A 19,264-nucleotide genomic window follows, 5' to 3' on the forward strand; every position below is an offset into this window, starting at 1 on the left:
TTATACGAACATGTCTACGTTACCTCAGTCCTTCATAAACGTAAAGTTCCAATAGGGATGCAAATTTATATTATAGCTGGTTTGAACGCGTTCCGTTGATGTCTCAATTAGAAATGTTACAGATGACGCCAACAACCTGCACTGCCCTCTACTGGATGGACTGATTAACAACCATGGCAAAGTTTGAAATGCAGAATTACCTGCATAAACCGAACATATCTGGGCCTTGAGCGTAAATAATGGTCAGTCGATGTGAAAAATTGTGCCGGACTCATCTTCACCGACCGGCTGTTTTTGTTGTGCCACAACAGAAATGAATGCTTTAGTGAGAAGGTGGTCAGCAGACCCCGAATAGAAGGATTGTAGCGACACGCGGTGGACCTGAGAACTTTGCTCCTTCACCCGGATCAGATTCAGAGGATTGTTTCTCGGGTGGAGGAAGCCGATCGGCCACACTGAGTGCCTTTACCACCAGCGGCATGCCTCGGATCACACAGCATGCTCACCACATTTGAAACCAGGGCAACAGTGTTTTGTCCTGATAATAACTGCTTTTAGGAACAAACGCCCGTAGCTGTCTGTGCAAACTGCCCAAATCCATCGGCCGGGAAAAGAACTCCTCTTTGTGCTCTTCCGGGTCTGAGGGGAGACAAACGGAGACCAGGATTGTCGTTATTTAAGTGCATTTCAAAACATCTGTGTGTATTTTATTTATATGTTGAGTTCAAGGTGACATGTAATGTTCACAACCTTCTGCTTTAATCTTCCTAGTTTCATTTCAGTTTAATGACCCTGGGTTGGAGTATCCGCCGAAGCATGGATTGTAACGTCTGTATGTCTGTGGCACTTTTAACGTAGTGTTCCTCAGTTACATTTTTGTGAAAAATTACTTGTAAAATAGTATATTATTGAAACATTTCTAAGAGAATATTTCATTTAAAGGGAATATACCATAATAAATAATTTTCTTTGTACCTTGTCTGTTAAGCGTTTTCCTTTTGCAGTTCCTCTTGTTGTCCACCAGATGGCAGTCTTGACTAGATATTTTTGAATGACTAATCCAACACACACATACAGGGAATGTTTTATTGGATCATCATTTTCAACAAAATAACCAAAACGCAAGAATGCCATGACGTGAAAGTCAATATTCACATTATCACAGGTCCTTTGCATCGGCACGCCCCTGCAGCTCTCACGTAAACAGATTTGCCAAAAGCAATTGCACTAATGTGCTCACATTCGACATAAAGCCGGCCTTTTCTCATCGAGGCTCAGCGAGAGCTTTGAGCAACAGCAAACGTCGAGCAAAAAGAAACTGAAGGAAAGAATTGCTTTTTGATGAACTAGTGCAAATACATGCAAACTGAAATAAGACGACCCTGTAAGCAGAAGCAGCAGAAGCTTCATTCATCCACAGAAATGGCCTTTGATAGTTGGAAACCTCGCCGCCGCCGCCGCCCCCCTCCGCATTGATCTCACCTCGTCCTGCAGCGGTTCCCCTGCAGCGGGTCGGCTCGGCAGCGATCCACGCCAGTTCCCCCTACATCCATTTATCCACATTCATTATTCAGGAATACAAAACCACTCAGTCAAATCTGAGCTCGTACAAAGATTTGCCCGCTCGCCCCTCGGCTGCTCTCCGCATAAAAGATTCATCTGCCCGTTCTCTTCCTGCACGGCGCTCAATATGTATGCCGTTGATTGCCCTTAAATTCTTAACCACTTAGTAAGGAGAGCGAAGGGGAAGTCATGGAAATCTGAGGGCGTGAATATGTACGGCGCTTTTGGAAGATTTGCGCAATTGGCCGATTGCCAATTGGCGCTATCGCCCAAAAAGCGCCGGACAAATATGTTTCTTGAGTTCCTCGTGCCACTACTGAGTGTCGGGATCAAACTGTGGACCACACACACACTAAAAGCTACACAGCTGCGACCTACAGCGAACCACGTACTTAAGAGCACCTTTTGCACAGAGACGGTTTATTCACCCACCTGGACTGAACATCTATGACACACAAAAAGACACAACTGTCTTTCAGACATTTTTAACGAGTTGATTGATGGTTGGAGTCGAATGTATTGACACCGGAGTTTCATTACGAAGTCTCTGGGATGCTGCTCGGTCGGTCCGAAAGCAGATGATCGGCTCTCATTTGTGCACGCCGAGCCGCTGCATCTGTCTCAATCAGACTGAGCATTTGCGCAGGCTTCTGCCCGAAGCAGAGCCGACAGGGAAGCGGCCTCCCGATCCACGCAGTTAAAGGGTCACTGCCATCCAAAGTCCTGTCCCGCCATCTGATAGAAGCGCTGGTTGTGAGGCTTGTAGAAATCTCTCAGTTTCTGCATCACGTCGGGGTCGATGGACGCGTGCGTCCTCCCTTTCGTCTTCCCCAGGCAGTGAGGTTTGCTGCTGCCCTCCGGCTTCTTCAGGCAGGGGAAGCCTTTCGTTTTGTTGAAGTAGAAGTGCTTGTCCGTGACGATCCTCTGGAGGCCCAGAAAGTCCTGGACTTTGCCCAGTTCTCCGGCCGGGTCCGAAATGAGCCGCTCGCCGCTGACCAGATGGATCTGAGTCCTGGGGAACCAGGCCAGCCAGCGCTCCATGTGCTGGGCGTAGAGACCGATCCACAGGGGGCTCCACACGGGGTCGATCTGACCTGGAGACAAAGACAGGGAAGGCTCGTGATTTAGACGTCCTCTTGAATGATCACGACTGTCAATACAACATGATTAATGTTTAATATTTATCTTGAAACGGAACTTTATCTTCAGATCTGGGTGAGTCAGGCCCTGCTTCCATGGGTTTTGGTCTAGATTAGGTAGTTTGGGTCTGTTATAATGAGTTTGTTTCAGGTTTGACAGATAATTGTTCCATTCCAGTTTTCTTGGACATTAAAGAGTTCCAAAAAAAATCCTCTAAAAAAACATTCCAAAAAAAAAAAAAGACTGGAAAGGTTCTGCACTGATACTCCAGTCTTGTCCCTTTAGTTTGAAGCCAAACGTCAATCAGCCATTACATTATGACCATCTGCCTGACGATGTGTGAGTATCTATTTTGTACAACAAAGAGAACCAGACCTTTCAGGGTGAGGACTCTGGTTGTCCTCACAAGGTGTGTTGAGGAAACCGACACCAAGATGTTAGTGACTTTAGATTCCGGAAGTATCTATGGAACAATGAGTTCTGGCTACCAATGACTGTCCTCGCTTTCCTTTCCTTGGACAACTTTTGACAGATTCTGGCCGTTGCAAGAACATTCAACAAGAGCTCCAGACTAATAGTCCTTCATAGATTCTATATCCAGACCCGTCAGCCGTACCTGTGGTTCGGTTCTTGAAGGCCAGGCTCTCGAAGGAAGGAATGTCGGGAGTCTTGGAGATGATCTGCGTGTAGTCAGATATGGCTCGGGTCACTGGATCCCGCACGACCACGATCAGCTTCACGTCCTGCGACATGGCGTGGACTCGCGCCGGCGTCTCCACGGTGACGAAGTATCGAGGCGTCTTCTCCATCACGATCTGGCCGTCCAGGGCTTTGGGCATCATACTCCTGGAGGTACATTAAAATAAACGCGTTCGTTTGTCGATTTTTATGAAGATGGGCTGCAGCGCACCGGCATCTTAAATCTTCATCAGTTATAAAGCTGATACAGAAGGTCGGCAACATTAAATATAGATGTAAAAGGCTGATCATAAAACAGCTTATACACCTTCTCTTTGCACATGATCTATTGCAAAACCTTTCAGAAACATGCTGTTCTTCTTACAGCAGGTCAATATCTGAGTTTTTAACAAGCTTTTTTTTGACATTTTCCTCATGAAGACTCTATATCAGCAATAAAAACATTTATATTTGGACTAAAGATATGAATGATATGAATTATTGTTACATTGCTAAAATTTTACTGTGTTTTTCTTGAAAATTACTCGAAGTGTGAGTTACTTTTTTCTTTTATTTTCTATCTCAGCAGCAGCCATCGAATGTATTTTACCTGCTAAGAATATTTAAGTCCAAACCCCCCCCCCCCCCCCCCCCCCCCCTCAAAATAAAAAAAATATATATATATTACAAAAACTTTACACCACTGCTATTTGTATTCGTAATCGAATGCAATTATAAATAAGTTATTTTCTCTGTTGAAGATAAAATATTGGTAAAGTAAAAATGGCAATTTCCATATAGTGTAGTTGTGTTTAATTATAGTTATATAAATGTACTTATTTCCATAAAAAATATAATTCAAACCACGGAAGATTAACATCTTCACAGACGATATGAATGACATCTTTAAAGAACCAGGTGCAAAAGTTAATTATCTTTAATATGTGCAGCTGCAACCCATAAACTTATTGATTAACATATTCTATCTGGTCGATCAAGTCAAATACATTTTCTCCTGTTGTTTCTCATGTTTGCGTCACAATTCACATTTTCCGTCTTCCCCTGCTGGTGGCTGATTGCGGCCCTGATGTGTTACACCTGTGTCTGAGTGTGTGATCATCTGCACCTGGTGGCTGCACTATAAGTTGGGCTTCAGTTCCCGCGTCCTGATGCCAGTTCGTCTGCGTCTCTGGGTTGTTTTGCCTGTGCTCTCAGTGATTCTCTGGTTTTTCTCCGAGTGGTCACCGTGTTCCACTTATTTGGATGTTGGATTCCCTCTGTTCCCTTGTGTCGCTGACTAAATGAACGCTTGACTTACAATCTGCCCTGTCGGCATCTAGAGTCCCTCCACCACCCGTGACAGTTATCGGATGAAATGCAACACACCCCATAACTCTTAATAAGTCTTGTTTTGAAGCGTTTGTCATCATTTGTCATCACCATCATCATCAAATCGACATTTCTCTGACTCCAACATTATTCCTGCTGCTGGTCCTTCGAGGGTAAAATATGCCTCACACTTTTAAAAAAAAAACCTCGACCGAGCTCAGACCTGCGCATCATAAGCTCTGCTGCCCCCAGGGAGTCGCTATCTAATGAAAATGACTGTATATGATGCAAGTTGCATTTCTTTTTTTTACCTAGAAAATGGTAAAATATTTCACATTATTTGCCATTATTACATCATTTGTTGTGTCCAGCACCTTCACTGGTAAAGAATTATTCTACAAGCTTTACTTAACAAAAAAAACAACTTTTTGCAGAACATATTTGTCGATCAAGCAAGATCGTGCTTTGTTTAAAATACATACTTTTTTTTTTACATGAAAAAAAAAATTCAAGTAAAGTGAACTTGATTTTGTCTTTGTTTATCTTCATTCTATCAGTCTGTGACGCTTTAAACGCTGATGGCTTAAGGGTATTGTAGTATAGGGTGTTTTAAAATCCTGAATGGAACAAGGATCATTCTTTGTTTTTTGACTCCAACACTAGATGTATTTGTGTAAAGATACCAACTTCAATTCTTATTGTGGATTTCACAGATTCATTTAAGTGAAATTAAGTTCTCAGATTTATTTTCCTCAGGGTAATCTCGCAGCACCAGCAATCGATAAATCACAAAATTGGTATTTCACAGGGGGGAAAAACAATGTTAATGAAAAAATATCAATTTAATTTACTTATTGACTGAAGTTGCCATTTTTAAAACTGTAATCACAATTTCAGACAAGGACTGGAGAAGACAAAAAAACAGTAGCTCATACAAATTGCATTTGAAAAAAGCTTTTAAGCAAAATTTAAGTGAATTTATGTCTTGACTCTCAAGATTAGTGTTAATTTTTCACATGGTGTTTTTGGAAAATGAGTTGCCGACCCCTGAACTAGCTGTTCTGAGTCAATATGCTAAGCTAACCTAGCTATTGCACTGCTAACAAGCTAATATTCAACAAACATATACAAGTGTGGTGTCAATCTTCTCGTCTTATTACCGGCGTGAATGTGAATGCGCTATTAGCTGAGCTTCAGATTTGTATATTTAATTATCGGTGATTCAGAGTTAAATCTGTTCAGCAAGTGAAAAACCTCTCTTGTAAAAAAAACAACTGCAAAACGCCCGGATAACCTCTCATCTCTCAAACACACACAGACACACATTTTCCATAGTGAGAGCCCACACCCCATCAGTCACTGTGACACACACATCAACCCCTGACATGTTAAGAGTCTGCTTGGTAGATCTCCAGCGATGCACACAAACAGGCAGGTAACACAAACACAGGCAGTGTCTCGCTCTGTTCACCTCCACGCCAGAAGACCAGCAGATGGGACTCATTTAGAGATAAATGACTCCAGAGGCCCCGCAGGACCGGCTGGGGACTCTGGGACATCTGCCAACACACCTGCCAACGCACCTGACCGACTGACCAAAACATGGTCACAGCTCTGAATCAGCATCTCATCTGTACGATTTCAGTGATAGAGTCGCATCAATGGTCTTCTTTCATTTCTCACCAATCATATATTGAGATAAAATAGGTTGCTAGTAGGAGAAAACGGCTACCCATTTGGAGCTTTTTGCAAACAAATAATAGTTTGCATATTTAAGGAGAAAAATTTAAATTCATCCGTAAAGACAAGTTCCAGCTTAAGTCATTGCAAAACAAGAGATTGCTCACGACGGCCCCGTTTACACGACAGTGTTTTCAAGTGAAAATGTAAAACGTTTGTTGTGTCATGACTCCCAGTTCATATTCTCCTTGGATTTGATAGTTTTGGTCACCCATCATAACTATCCAACTTGGTTTTCGGCCCATACAAATTTACAGCGTGTTGTTTTCTGTGTGTGCGTGTGCGTGTGCGTGTGCGTGTGCGTGTGCGTGTGCGTGTGTGTGTGCGTGTGTGTGTGTGTGTGTGTGTGTGTGTGTGTGTGTGTGTGTGTGTGTGTGTGTGTGTGTGTGTGTGTGTGTGTGTGGTTTCAGTAAACAACAGCACTCACTTGTGGCCCAACATGGAAAATACATCTTTTTCCGATCTGTAAACAAACATTGTTTTCAAAACGTTCCTGTGTAAACATTTCTCAAAAGAAAATGCAAAAACCATGACTTTTTACTTGAAATGATATCCTGCACCTTAGATTTATGGAGACCTCTAGTGGTTGTAATAATTATGACTCCCTTCAGTAGATTGGACACGTGATACAAAGAAGAGAGAAGAACAAAAATAACCAAAAGTAAAACATGTGTTTTCCTGAATAAAAATGAACTCGGAAAACCAACAACTGCCAACAGTTGCTATTTTTAGAAGTTCGACGTCACAAATGTAACAACATTAGCTATCGGGAGCCGAACATAAGGAATTTTACTTCGATCTTGAAACTGACACAATTGCCTATACTCTCGTAACAACAACAAATAATTCCTTTTTGTGTGAGCAGTATTAAATAATTCCTCCCTGAACTGACTGAGCTAATAACTGATGTCTAAAGTTAAAAATGAGGAAAGATGGAGGAACAGAGAGTCAACAGAGAATCAGTGGCGGCGACACAGCTGATGAAAGTGAGGACAGGAAGCTCTGACTGTCCTCTGGTGTCGGCTCGGGTTTCCAAAGCTCCTGCAACATGACCCCCTGTCAATACCCCCGCCATCCTCACACACACACACACACACACATACACACGCACACGCACACACACGGAGTGATTTCATTTGATCTGATCAGTGTGAGGCAGCGCTTGCCACCACTTAGCCTGAAGACTTCCCTTTTAACTCCAATACCCTGAGCAGGAGGAGCCGCTCAGTCTGCTACAGACACACACACACACCTACACACACGAAGGTTCGTGCACAATGACACAGACTGCTGCAAAAACACAAACACACACTCATTATTCACTCATTAGCCGAGCATTTGCTGTGATGCTTCTGGTCTCCCAGTGGACCAATTTTTCATTCTAACACACACACACACACACACACACACGGAAGACATATTTAAAGACAAAAATTACACACAAATGCACACAAACACTCTGAAGACACAAAGGGTGGGCGTACCAGATTTTCTTTAAAGACGTGTGTGTGTGTGTGTGTGTGTGTGTGCGTGTGCGTGTGTGTGTGTGTGTGTGTGTCTTGGAGCGTTTGCTTGAGTGTCTCAAATGAAAGGGGTGGGTGACCGATGAAGGAATGATGGGAGTGGATAGAAACGCGCCTCCATTAGCAATCTGTCTGTGAATAGCCTCCGAGCCAAGAGTCCCATACCATTACCTAAACACAAAGAGCTAATTACCACCCGTAAGAGCACCATCACAAGAACAGATGTATTAGAAATATGCTTCTGCCACAAGGTTTGCACAGACGCACTAATTGATGGACAAACTGGCTGTTAGTTTCTCTGATAAGTAAATCCGACCATTGGTGCTTTTGGCACGGCGAAGCTTTGGGATCCTGAGAGGACATCCATGACTTCCAACTACATTTGACTCATGAATTAAGGAGATCGAGATACGCAAAGTGTACTCAGAATCCAAAAGTGTGTCAATGCCGGAGATATATTGTCATATTTTGAGTACAAGATACATAGTGCCGTCCCGAGAGTCAAAAAGCATTTACTAAAATCTTACAGTCCCATACAACCTCATCTGAGCTGTATTGGAGCTGTCTGAAAAAAATGTTTGAGTCGTGTTTGTATTTAAGCGACTTTGAAGAACAATAGAGACTGTAGTAATGAAATTCCGAAACCCCCCCCACCCCCACATTCCTCTGATTCTGCCTCATCTGGGAATATCCTGGTGAGAATGGTGAGAACGACCTTGAGACGCAGTGCAGAAGAAAAACACCGTTTTGAAGGCTAATTGTGCGTCGTCACTTTACCACATGGACAGGTCGTCGAATCGTGTGCGAAAGTTAGAGTAACTGAAGGAAATCGTCACAGGCTTAGGAGAGACCATTCGCTTTATTTATGTCTCATGTCTGCAACATCACCTGAATGTCCTCATTGGTTATCGTCTACGTTACCCAATATGGCCATGTGTGCTCAAGACCGAACTGATATAACTGTGCAGGTCAAAGTTCAAGGACACTGAGATCTCAGAACACACAGTATGGCATCACAACACCACCATTCACTCATCAACACAAGCTTTACAGAAAGGTAGAGAAGATAAACGTCCTCCATGGATTTTTGTTTTGTCCTTTTTCACAAAGGCTCTCCCTTTAGTTCCTTCTTCGTCTCTGCAGAGAATGTCCCTGAGAGAAATGTGCAGCTTTCCAATGGAAGATATCATTTCAACAAAATGAACATTTCATATGTTGCATTGAAAAACAATAAACTAATAGAGAAATACGGACATGGAATCTGGTCCTTTGGACTTTAACACTTCTCTTTCAGAAACTTTGATTTGTTGACTAGTATGAATAAATTATAATGTGATCTTATTAACAATATTCCTCTTGTTTTTATCTCCTTCAAACATTTGATATATGAATTGAAAATCAAACACCACCTGGTGTGGGCAGCTCAAAGGAAACTGTCTGCCTGAGTCGGTTTTACCTGATTTCTAAAAATATGAGAATTGAAGTGCAGTTCTTGTACGCAAGATGCAAAAACGACTCCTCAAATCAAAGCCAAATTCCTCCTCGGTCACGCTTTGCACACCTTTCCTCATGAAGATGTTGGAGTGAGGTGCTGCCGGTGCCAGGTCTGGCCCTGTCGGTGCAGCGGAGGGGGGCGGGGGTGGGAGGTATTAACCTCCGATGCCTTCCAGCCAAACACTGGCAGGTGAATAGAAGCGGCTGGAAGGCACCATGTGTCACAGAGGAAATCCCCCCCAATAATGACGGCCCAATTAATTGGCAGTTTAAGCCCTCTGTTTTAGCTCCATCCTTACACTGCTCATTTACGACTGAGTGCGGGATCAAACGTCCAGCACGATGAACACCGGGATTATCCGGCAGCTTATAATAAGCCTCTGTTTGCCTTTGACGACGCTCGCCTTTGTCGTGCGTTTTACCAATATTTCTGCACGCGTCCCTGGTGAGATCAGGACAACCAAGGCCAGTGGCTATTGATCCTGAGGGGACTCCGGCTAAATACATGTATGTGGGTGTGGAACAGTAAGGATGCAGTGTGGGATGAGTGTGTGGCGGTGGAAACGTAAAGAGGGAATGGTAATGCAGCACTGAGCCTCAGCTGGGACTGAGAGTGGCAGGTGGACACGGGAAAGGGGGAGTCTGGACCCTCTGGAGCCCCATCAGGAGCATGCTGTGTCGTGTGTGTGTGTGTGTGTGTGTGTGTGTGTGTGTGTGTGTGTGTGTGTGTGTGTGTGTGTGTGTGTGTGTGTGTGTGTGTAGCAGTTGTTACGTTCCTCACACGTCTAGCAGCAGAGAATTGTGAGGATTTGTTGGATCAAAGATGTTGAAATCTTTTGTGTTTATCGTTTGAAGTTTGATCCAGAGAAGAAACAATCGCCAATCACAGCGGCAGCATATTGACCGTGTTCATTATACACACCTGACTGCTTATTTATGAGTCAAATATGAGGTGTGTGTGCGTGAGTGGTGATGTACGCATGCATGAGTGTGTTATTGGGGGACCACTCATCCATTTCCTCGGTATGGGGGAACCATTAAAGGGTCGGCCCATTGTGGTTGTGCCCTGTCCACTTCCAGGAGACATCCATCATCAGGGGGCCCTGGGACCCCCCTCCCACATTTGCCTGTAGGCCCCAAGGGAGGAGCCTAATGAGGGCCAGATCGCCCCGCCCGTCTGGGCCGTATGGTGATCACCTCCGGTACAGTACAGGAACAGGACAGACCCCACCTGAACCCCATTTAAACACACAAACAACCATAACGTCAAAGCCCATACACCTTTTTTTTCCCTCCAACTTTGATCCACACAAACATGTGGGAAATGCCAATAAACAAATAAAACCGTTAATCCAGCGCCCCTCCTGCAAAAAAACCCCAAAACCCAGTTCATAGAAGAAGAAAAAAAATCCGCCTTTCGTGTTCAACGCTAATTCCCGCCCACTGAATCCCGCTGAACATCAAATGTTTTGGCAGCCATTCTTCCACGATTTGCATGGCAATTATATTCCATTGTGCAGACACAGAAACACAAGTAGCACCATGTGCTGTGTCATCGCGGGACAAAGCCGTCAATGTATGGGTATGAATTTAAAAGGCTTGCTTAACGAGTTCAATATGAATTGCAAATGATGCTTGGAGCAGATGACTCCAACAGGACCGAATCATCTCGGCCTTCTTTCTCATGTCCTGAGGCCAAAGCTGCTTCCAAATTAAAGAGGTGCGGCAAAGTTGTAAAGTCTTTTGAACCTAAATCTGGATTACACTTTGAAACCACCGGCACTCAATTTGAGGCTTTTATAACACCTTGCACTTCAGGACATAATCTTTTTGTTTTTACTATGTAAGCAAATCCTCCTCAAAGTCACTGCAGATGAGTCTGTATCTTCCCTACAGACAGTTTAGCCTTCTTCCAAAGTAATGTAAAACTTCTCTAATAATGTTTTGCTTCAGTCCAAACAGAGGCCATGTCATGAAAAATATATATGACAATAGTTTTTAATGATATCATATTACCAGACTATAAATCATAATTTTTTTGTTGTTGTTTGGCTGGTCATGGGACTTATATTAAGAAGCAATTTATAAATCTAATCAAATATATTGTAAGCACCCTTAAAGTACGTTTTATGTTTTGTTTGTACAGATTATATTTAAAACAAAATGCCTCTGATTGGCATGGAAAATATTTTCAGGATTGAACTGTAAGAATCTGTAAAAGGTGGGGTTTTGGGTCTAATGTAAATTGTTTTGTTGTTTATTGGGTGTAAACGCCAGTCGCTCGTTCTCTAGATGTTACGAAGGACTGATTATGTGTTTTGCGCCGAATAAGTAAAACAGAACTCGTTTATATAATCTTCCCCATTACCAACCAAACAACAGAGGTGCGCATATTAGCATGTTAGCTTGCGGATGCCATCAGTTATAGCAAAAAGTGTTTTTGACCAAAGAAAGTCAAAAGAGTCACATCGATGTCATGAAAATTTTAAATAAAACAACGATCTGTAGAGCAAGTAAGAATGAAGCTACATGTTAGCTCAATGCTAACCTTGAGCTAACCTCAGAAAACACAAAGCTCCTGACTGCTTCTTCTTCTTCTTCTTCTTGCTCTCATTTCTTTTCCTTTTCAAATGTGACATCTCAGACAGAAATACAAGTGACATTGCAGCCTCACAGGTCAAAGCTGTGCCGGTAAATCAGAGTCGATATCGTATCGATAAAGCTCACTTTACAGAGAAAAACGACATGAAGAAAAAAAACAGAGGCAGTCGAGTTGTCGGGGACTGTGGCAGAGAATGAAACACACACACACACACACACACACACACACACACACACAGCTCTGACAGACGTCCCCCGGGTTGAAGCAAAGGTCAGCGGCGATGTGTGAGGTTGCGGTAACACCGTCTTCACCTTTAACCCGCCGCTCACCCTCCGTCCTTATCTCTCCTCCGCCTGTTTTCATCTTTCCTCCTCCCCTCCATCGTGTCTCTGTCACGTTTCCTTACACTCTGAAACCATCACGAGTGAGATGTGAATTTCCAGCTGAGCAATTTTAATGGATTCCTCCAGAGAGGGCAGAAAAAAGAAAAAGCAGCGTGTAACGTGACCCCAGTGAGCCTAAGAGAGGGAGCGATGAAGGAAGGAAAGAGTGAGGAGGAGGAGGGAGGGTGGTGTTATCCTTGCGTAGGATAAAGCTTCCTGCTAATTGTAACAGAAGCCGAGCTGACCAGAGCTAACCGCTCTAATGCTGGAGTCAACCCAAGGTCAGCGCTAGGAGATAGCGCTATCGATCCCGGGCGAGCGCGGCCGGGAGGAAACTTCCAGTCCATCTCGGGGCTCATCGCTGAGCTTTTCCAGATCCAATCTCCGCTCCAGACACCATTAGTGCATCTTTGTCAGGGTGGGGGGGGTGTATCTCAATTGCCCCGTCGAAGCTAAATGTTACTCCTCTCTCAAATAGAATAAGAGATGAGGAAGATACACCGTAGCTTATCCGCTTTATCTGATGGAGTTCGGAATAAAAAAGTACCTGCAGAGGAATAACGAGGTCTGTGAGAGCTACAGCCGATGTGGTCTGATAACAACTGAGTCTAGATACTACGATTTAGGCGTTGTTTTCTTTCGTCGTCTTACAATTAATCAGTGGTTAGAGTCTGTAGTACATTTCGATCCAGCTGTGGTTTTATTGCACCGTAAAACTGATGACGCACAAAAAAAAAAAAAAAATGGATCTCAGAAGACTGAATTACACTGGTGCATTCATGCTCACGTCATTTTTACCTTTAAATATGGAAGAAAATAAATTAATCGTGATTACTTTCCCCCCAAAAAAGCTTGAAAAATAAGGATTGACAGCTCTGGTTATTTTCTGTCTGTCAACAGCAAAAAAAGGAAATAAATTGAACAAAAACAACAACCCGGTCACAGTTGGTGCAAATCAAGGGGCAAGAGAAAGAGCACTGTTATTTGGAAGAAACAAATATGAAAGTACTACGACATTCACATTGTTTACATAAGTGTTTGTATTGATTACAAGTTAAATTGTTGTTGCAATAGTTGATATAATTCTCAAGCATTTGCCTAATCCTAAAGTTCCCCTCATGTCTGAAGGTCGGTCAGATGTGTCTGGACCCTTTTACCACCCCTAGACCAGACCCAGTTTCAGCCAGGGAGGCTGACACAGTGTTTACTTTTAAGGTTGGACTCAAGACTTACAGTTAGAGCTGCTTCAAGAGACCTTGGACCATTTTCTAGTGAAGCTGCTGTAGGTTTAGACTGCTGAGAGACTTTCACTGCACTGAGCTTCTTCCCTTTCTCACTCTACATGTTGCACTATTAGATGTCACAAACATTTTGCTCTCTCTCGCTACTTCTCCCTACCTTTTTAGATAAGTTGTTACTGATTGTATTACATTTGAAATGGCTGAAATCATTGCATTAATTGGCTTTATTATGTTTACAATAGATAAAATTGTTATTTTATTGTCTTCATCACATTTAAAAAGGCCAAATTTATTCCATTATTGGTTTTATTCTGTATAAAAAGGCCAAAGTTCTTACATTATTGGCAGGCATGATGTTATTAGTTGTGACAACTGTCCACCTACTTGTTTTTATTCAGATTTAATCTCAGACGGACAAAGTTTTTTTGTTTTTTTTCAAGTCATGGAACAAAACATCCCGCGCTTGTGTGTGTGTGCTTGCGTGCGCTGTTTGTTATGAAGTGGTGTGAACACATCATTAACTCCCAGCGTAAAGTGACCTGGGGTCAGAGGTCAATTGACAGAGCTGACAGTGATGTCAAGTGGCTCAACGTGCAGCGAGGCCCATCTGGCCTGGGGGGGGGGAAATGACAATCTGGTGTCACACACACACACACACATCACCTGGTGCGACCCACACACAGACACACACACACACACACACAGACAGCAGACATGCTGGCAGACAGACGACGACGCGGCAGTTTTCCCAGAACATTTCCTGAATTCTGGCTCTGTTTAGGATTTTCTATCTGAGCGTGTCAATAAAAAGAAAAAAAAGAAAGAAAAAATAATCAGAGTCTGATCCTTTCACTTGATCTCCATCATTGCTGTGCCAAACCGGATCCCAAAACTCAGCTAATACAACCATTGATCCGCGGTAATATACAGTAAGCTGGTTAGAGCAGCGCCACACAATCCAGATCTGGATACATTTTTAATCTCTTTTATTGGGAGCAGTGTGAGGAGGGATCTACGTACGAGCTAAAACGGGGGCCGGAGCAGAGCCAGTTCACACCGGGTGAAGAGCAGGGTCAGTTTAGATCAGTGGTGTCAAACTCATTTTAGTTCAGGTACCACGTGCAGCCCAATATCAACTGAAGCATCTTTTACATGACGTTTCAAGTGAAAGTAGATTTTCTTGCATTTTAGTTCACACAGAAATGACAGAAACACTGAAAGCTATGCAGTTAGCATGCCAGGCCACTAGTTGGGGCTGTTTTTAAGTAATAAAATGCAATGTATGCATGCAGACAACAATATGCTATACACATTAACAATGGCCAGTACATTCGTATGGACAGACTTGCACATGTGCAGAAGAACAGCAGTGATGCGTAGGAGCAGCAGCAGCGTTTCAGAAAAGTAGTTTTTTTCCCGGTTGCCGTGGAGACAAAGTCAGAGCATTTTTGAAAAGTCGTATTTTCAGTGGCTCCGAGCATCATTGTCGTGTAAACGGACGCTCAAAATGCTCTTCGGGCTTTGCATGCTGGGTAATGTCTTTGCTTGTTTCTGTTTGCCAGGTGAGTCTTCATCAGCGCCACTGAATTGAGATTGAGATCACCTGCGAGATGAACACAGAGCTCTGCCTCTGATTGGCCAGTCAATCAGAAGCCCACGGAATAAAAGGACAATGAGCAACTGTTTGGGAAGGAGTTTCTTTTGTCTTTGCGAAGCCCGCAAGACGCTGCCAGTTGTTGATTTGTGTGCTGATGCTGCTGAGCAAAATAAGAAGTTGTGTTGTCTCACTATTGCTCGGAGGGGTGGTCATTTCACACTGGGCCCGTTCACACCTGACGTTAACGTGTGTTTCTCGTGATCAGAGCACATGTGATGAGTCCTGACACAGACTGTTGGCTCTTATGTGCATCGTGTGTTTTGGGGTGACCAATTCAGCTTGAATTGTGTTTCTACCTCTACATCACCAAATGTCACGGCACGCAGTTTTTTTTTTTATTTAAAACACATTGAGAACAAGATCTCTTTGACGAGGGTGATCTGGCCAAGAGTTCTAACACATTTGACAATATATAAGTTAAATTGAAAACCTGATGATTATGTAAAACAGATTAAAGTGCAACAGTTTGACTGATTGACGCTCGCTCTTGGATGCAAAATATAGAATGAAAGTGATTGAAAGAAACCAATTGGGACACTTTGGTTTCTATTTGGAGGGTGTTCCAAGCAGAGAAACTAAAACCTTGCTTTCCCAGTTATGAGTTATGGATATTGTCCTCTGTCCAGGCCGCTATAAGGCACGCCCAGGCATGGACCTCCTCGTTCTTTTACACAGTTTTTTTTGAAACGTTGGAAAGACTTTATAACTCAGACCAGCGCAATGTACTTTCCTTGAATGCCACTGACCCGGGACGCTTTCGCGACGCATGACTGTTCACACTACAAAGCCTATGTGGTCAGATGCGTTCCTGACCACCTCAGGAAGTAGTCTGGTGCCTGTTCACGCTCGTCTTGACGGCTCACCACTCTTGATCTGATCACCTGAAACAGGCGTTAACGCCAGATGTGAATGGGCCCTCTAATCCAGTCGCACTGCTCACTGTCAGAGGTGAAACAAGGTGTTTCTCTTTGTGACCACAAGGTTGAAATACTATTGTTCTTGATTTTCAACTCTTCAGATTCTATTGGCATCAATGTAAGAGGGTTAATATTAACTGTAATATTGACACGAACCGTGGGAAATGGAGTATTCTTTTAAATATAAAAAAGAATGTATTCCACTCATGTTTATTCTTCATGTCATTTGGGGGTACCACGACCCCCTCCCATGAATCTCCCAGACGTTGGGACCCAGATCTTTCAGCCTCTACAACCGGGGAGTCAAACATAAGGCCTGAGGGCCATAACCGGTCTACAAGAGGCTCCAATCCGGCCACTAAACAGCCAAGAAAATGATAAACATTTCAAAGAAATCATCAACTTTTTAACACATTTTTTTTAAGAGTAGCTGACACAACAAAACATGGAGACCCAAGCTGAGATATCGGTGATGCTGCCAGGAAAGAAAACAAAGCATTAGCCTAAAAGCCATGCTGTCAGGGTGAGTTCGTAAAAAAATAAAACCATAACTCAACAGCAATAACAGAAGTTTTATGGACATTTTACTGTATGTTGCGATTACAGTACATTTTTGGTACTAATTCCAAAACTTTAGCAATAACATAGACTGTTTCTGAATTTCAATAATCATACTCGACGCCACAGCAAAAGAGAAACTTTAAAGTTTAAATCTAAAGGTTATTATGGCACTATTTTACCAGTCCGGCCCACTCAAAATGAAACTGGACTGCATGTGGCCTCTGAAATTTAATTTGTTTGACATCTCTGCTCTACAATCACCCAGTGAGTTCACCATGTGGACCAAACGCAGTTCATAGTACATCGTTTCAATTTTATCCAATTTAATGATTTACAGGAGTCATGGGTTCTGGTAAGATGATGCTCATTTTAAATATATTTGCAGCAGGTATCAGAAATGACTTAAATTACTGTATTATTGCATTTATTTCAAGGTAGAAATAAATATATCTTATTTTTTGAAATCAGAAGCATGCAATCCATCCTTTACATGATATTGTCTCTGTAAAATAACGTTAGATGTCACAGGTTTCCTGATGGTGGTGAGGATAAGATGTTTGTGGCCCTCACAATGATCAAAGTTGCCCCTCCCTGGTGAACACAGACTGGGGGGAAAAAAACCCTCCAGTTGGAATCAGAGAGGCCTTCCTTTCCCCTGCAGCCTCCTTCATTCGTGGCGCCTTCGAAGTATTTCCAAGTTTTGAGGGAACAGGCCGAGAACAGAGCCACATGACAACAGTAACATCTGGCTCCCGCTCCAGAGATGATTACTCTGCTGCTCTGTGAGAACTCATCCTGTGAGGCCTCCCTCTCCTCCCCTCTCTCCCCATACTGTACACACACACACACACACACACACACACACACACACACACACACATGTACGCATGCACAGATTGGCATAGCCAGATGGCAAAGTCTCTTTGACTGTCACCTAACCCTCTATGGAATAGCTGTGGATATGTTGGGGTATGCAAACAACACAAAGAAATGCGCTTCACAGAGAGGAAGCTGGGGGCTCCTAATTGGCACTCGGATGTGATTTAAATAATTTAAATTAACAAAAAAACTTTCTTAGAGCACAAGTTTGTTCAAAAGAAGCCTGTTTGTTCGTGTTTCAGACGCGGAGTTTTTACGATTTCAAGCCCAAATCTGCGTCAATAAGACGCCTGCAGCGTCGAATAAAGTTATTAAAGTTAAGGAAATTGTTAGAAAAAGAAAAGGGCATCTCTTTCCACGCCATTCAGATGTAGAATCTCTGGCTCTGTTGGGATGAAACCCGTGCGTAACGTGTGCGTACCTGTACCAGTCCAGTCCACGTGCGTAATGCCGGTCGAAGAAGTGCGGCTCGGAACCCAGGGCTCGGATGTCCGGATGGAGCCTTAGAAACTCCAGCAGAGCCCTGGTGCCCCCCTTTTTAACCCCTATGATCAGAGCCTGGGGCAGCCTGCGAGTGGCTGTCCACTCCTTCCCCGAGCTGTTGCCCTCCGGCCCGGAGTGACCGCCGCCGAGCGCGCCCACTCCTTCGCCCTCCTTCGGGACGCCGGTTCCGTTTCTCTCGCGGGGCCATCCCGATCTGGCTGCCAAGAATTCGCGCAGGGGGGACTTGATCTCGGAGTTTTCCGTCAGCTCCGACTCGCAGCATCCGGTGAGGAGGTAAACTAAGGAGAAGCAGAGGATGCTCAGAGAGGACGCGATGGTGAGCCGGTGGAAGAGGCGCCGCAGGTCCGCGCTCGGATAGTGGTGGTGATGATGGTGGTGGTGGTGATTGTAGTGGTGAAGAACTGCCATCCCTCAGAGATCCCTGCCAGATGAGTGGCCATTCTACCACAAGTTCCGCTCACATCCTAACGCCGTGAACATGCCGCCAACTCTTGCCGGAGTCTCTCATCAGTGCGCGCCGCTTCTCTCATCCTCTTTCTTCATGATGCGCGTCCGGAGCGCGTCGAACCCCCCCACACAGAGAGAAACCACAGAGCAGAGAGAGACTCAATTAATCAGCAGGAACTAGTTTTTTTTTTTTTTTTTTTTTTGCGTGACATCCAGCGGGTGCGCCCACTTAACGCCCACCCTGGCAACGTGGGGTGAAGAATAAAGCTATAATATCCAATTCGTGCGCTCTGTCTGTCTGTGCACTCCGCGGGATTACTAAGCCTCTACAGCACGTCTCTCTCGCTCGCGCTCTCTCTCTCTCTCTCTCTCTCTCTCTCTCTCTCTCTCTCTCTCTCTCTCTCTCTCTCTCTCTCTCTCTCTCTCTCTCCACACACGCATACCTTTGATTGGAGGGTCATGGCCTGAGGCACATTTAATTCCACTCTTATTTACTGGGGGAACCTGGGATTGAATGAACACATGTGCCTTTATCACCTTCTGATTTGGATCTCGCCTCATTTCTGGCTGAATGCTCTGTAACTTTGTGCCTATTGAACAAAGCCC

The 19,264-nt window shown here is 43.8% G+C and overlaps 1 protein-coding gene across 1 annotated transcript; it reads right to left on the bottom strand.

Moving 5' to 3' along the window:
* Positions 1 to 1,073: 1,073 nt before the first annotated feature.
* On the bottom strand, positions 1,074 to 19,042 carry hs3st3l (heparan sulfate (glucosamine) 3-O-sulfotransferase 3-like). The gene is made up of 3 exons (XM_080470784.1): positions 18,129 to 19,042; positions 3,320 to 3,549; positions 1,074 to 2,657 (listed from the first exon to the last, which is right to left on the bottom strand). The coding sequence occupies exons 1-3, from the start codon at positions 18,617 to 18,619 to the stop codon at positions 2,269 to 2,271; spliced, it is 1,110 nt and encodes a 369-aa protein (XP_080326910.1). The 5' UTR covers positions 18,620 to 19,042; the 3' UTR covers positions 1,074 to 2,268.
* Positions 19,043 to 19,264: the final 222 nt, after the last annotated feature.

This window comes from Lipophrys pholis (assembly GCF_963383615.2).
Source record: "Lipophrys pholis genome assembly, chromosome: 1".
In the NCBI taxonomy this organism is placed as follows: Eukaryota; Metazoa; Chordata; class Actinopteri; order Blenniiformes; family Blenniidae; genus Lipophrys; species Lipophrys pholis.

Excerpts from the sequence above, each read along its gene's own strand:
- hs3st3l (XM_080470784.1), bottom strand. The coding sequence starts at position 18,619 with ATGGCAGTTCTTCACCACTACAATCACCACCACCACCATCATCACCAC. Across the intron at positions 3,550-18,128 it reads CGTGGACTGGACTGGTACAG|GAGTATGATGCCCAAAGCCC; the intron begins GTACGCACACGT and ends ATGTACCTCCAG. Across the intron at positions 2,658-3,319 it reads CTTCAAGAACCGAACCACAG|GTCAGATCGACCCCGTGTGG; the intron begins GTACGGCTGACG and ends CTTTGTCTCCAG.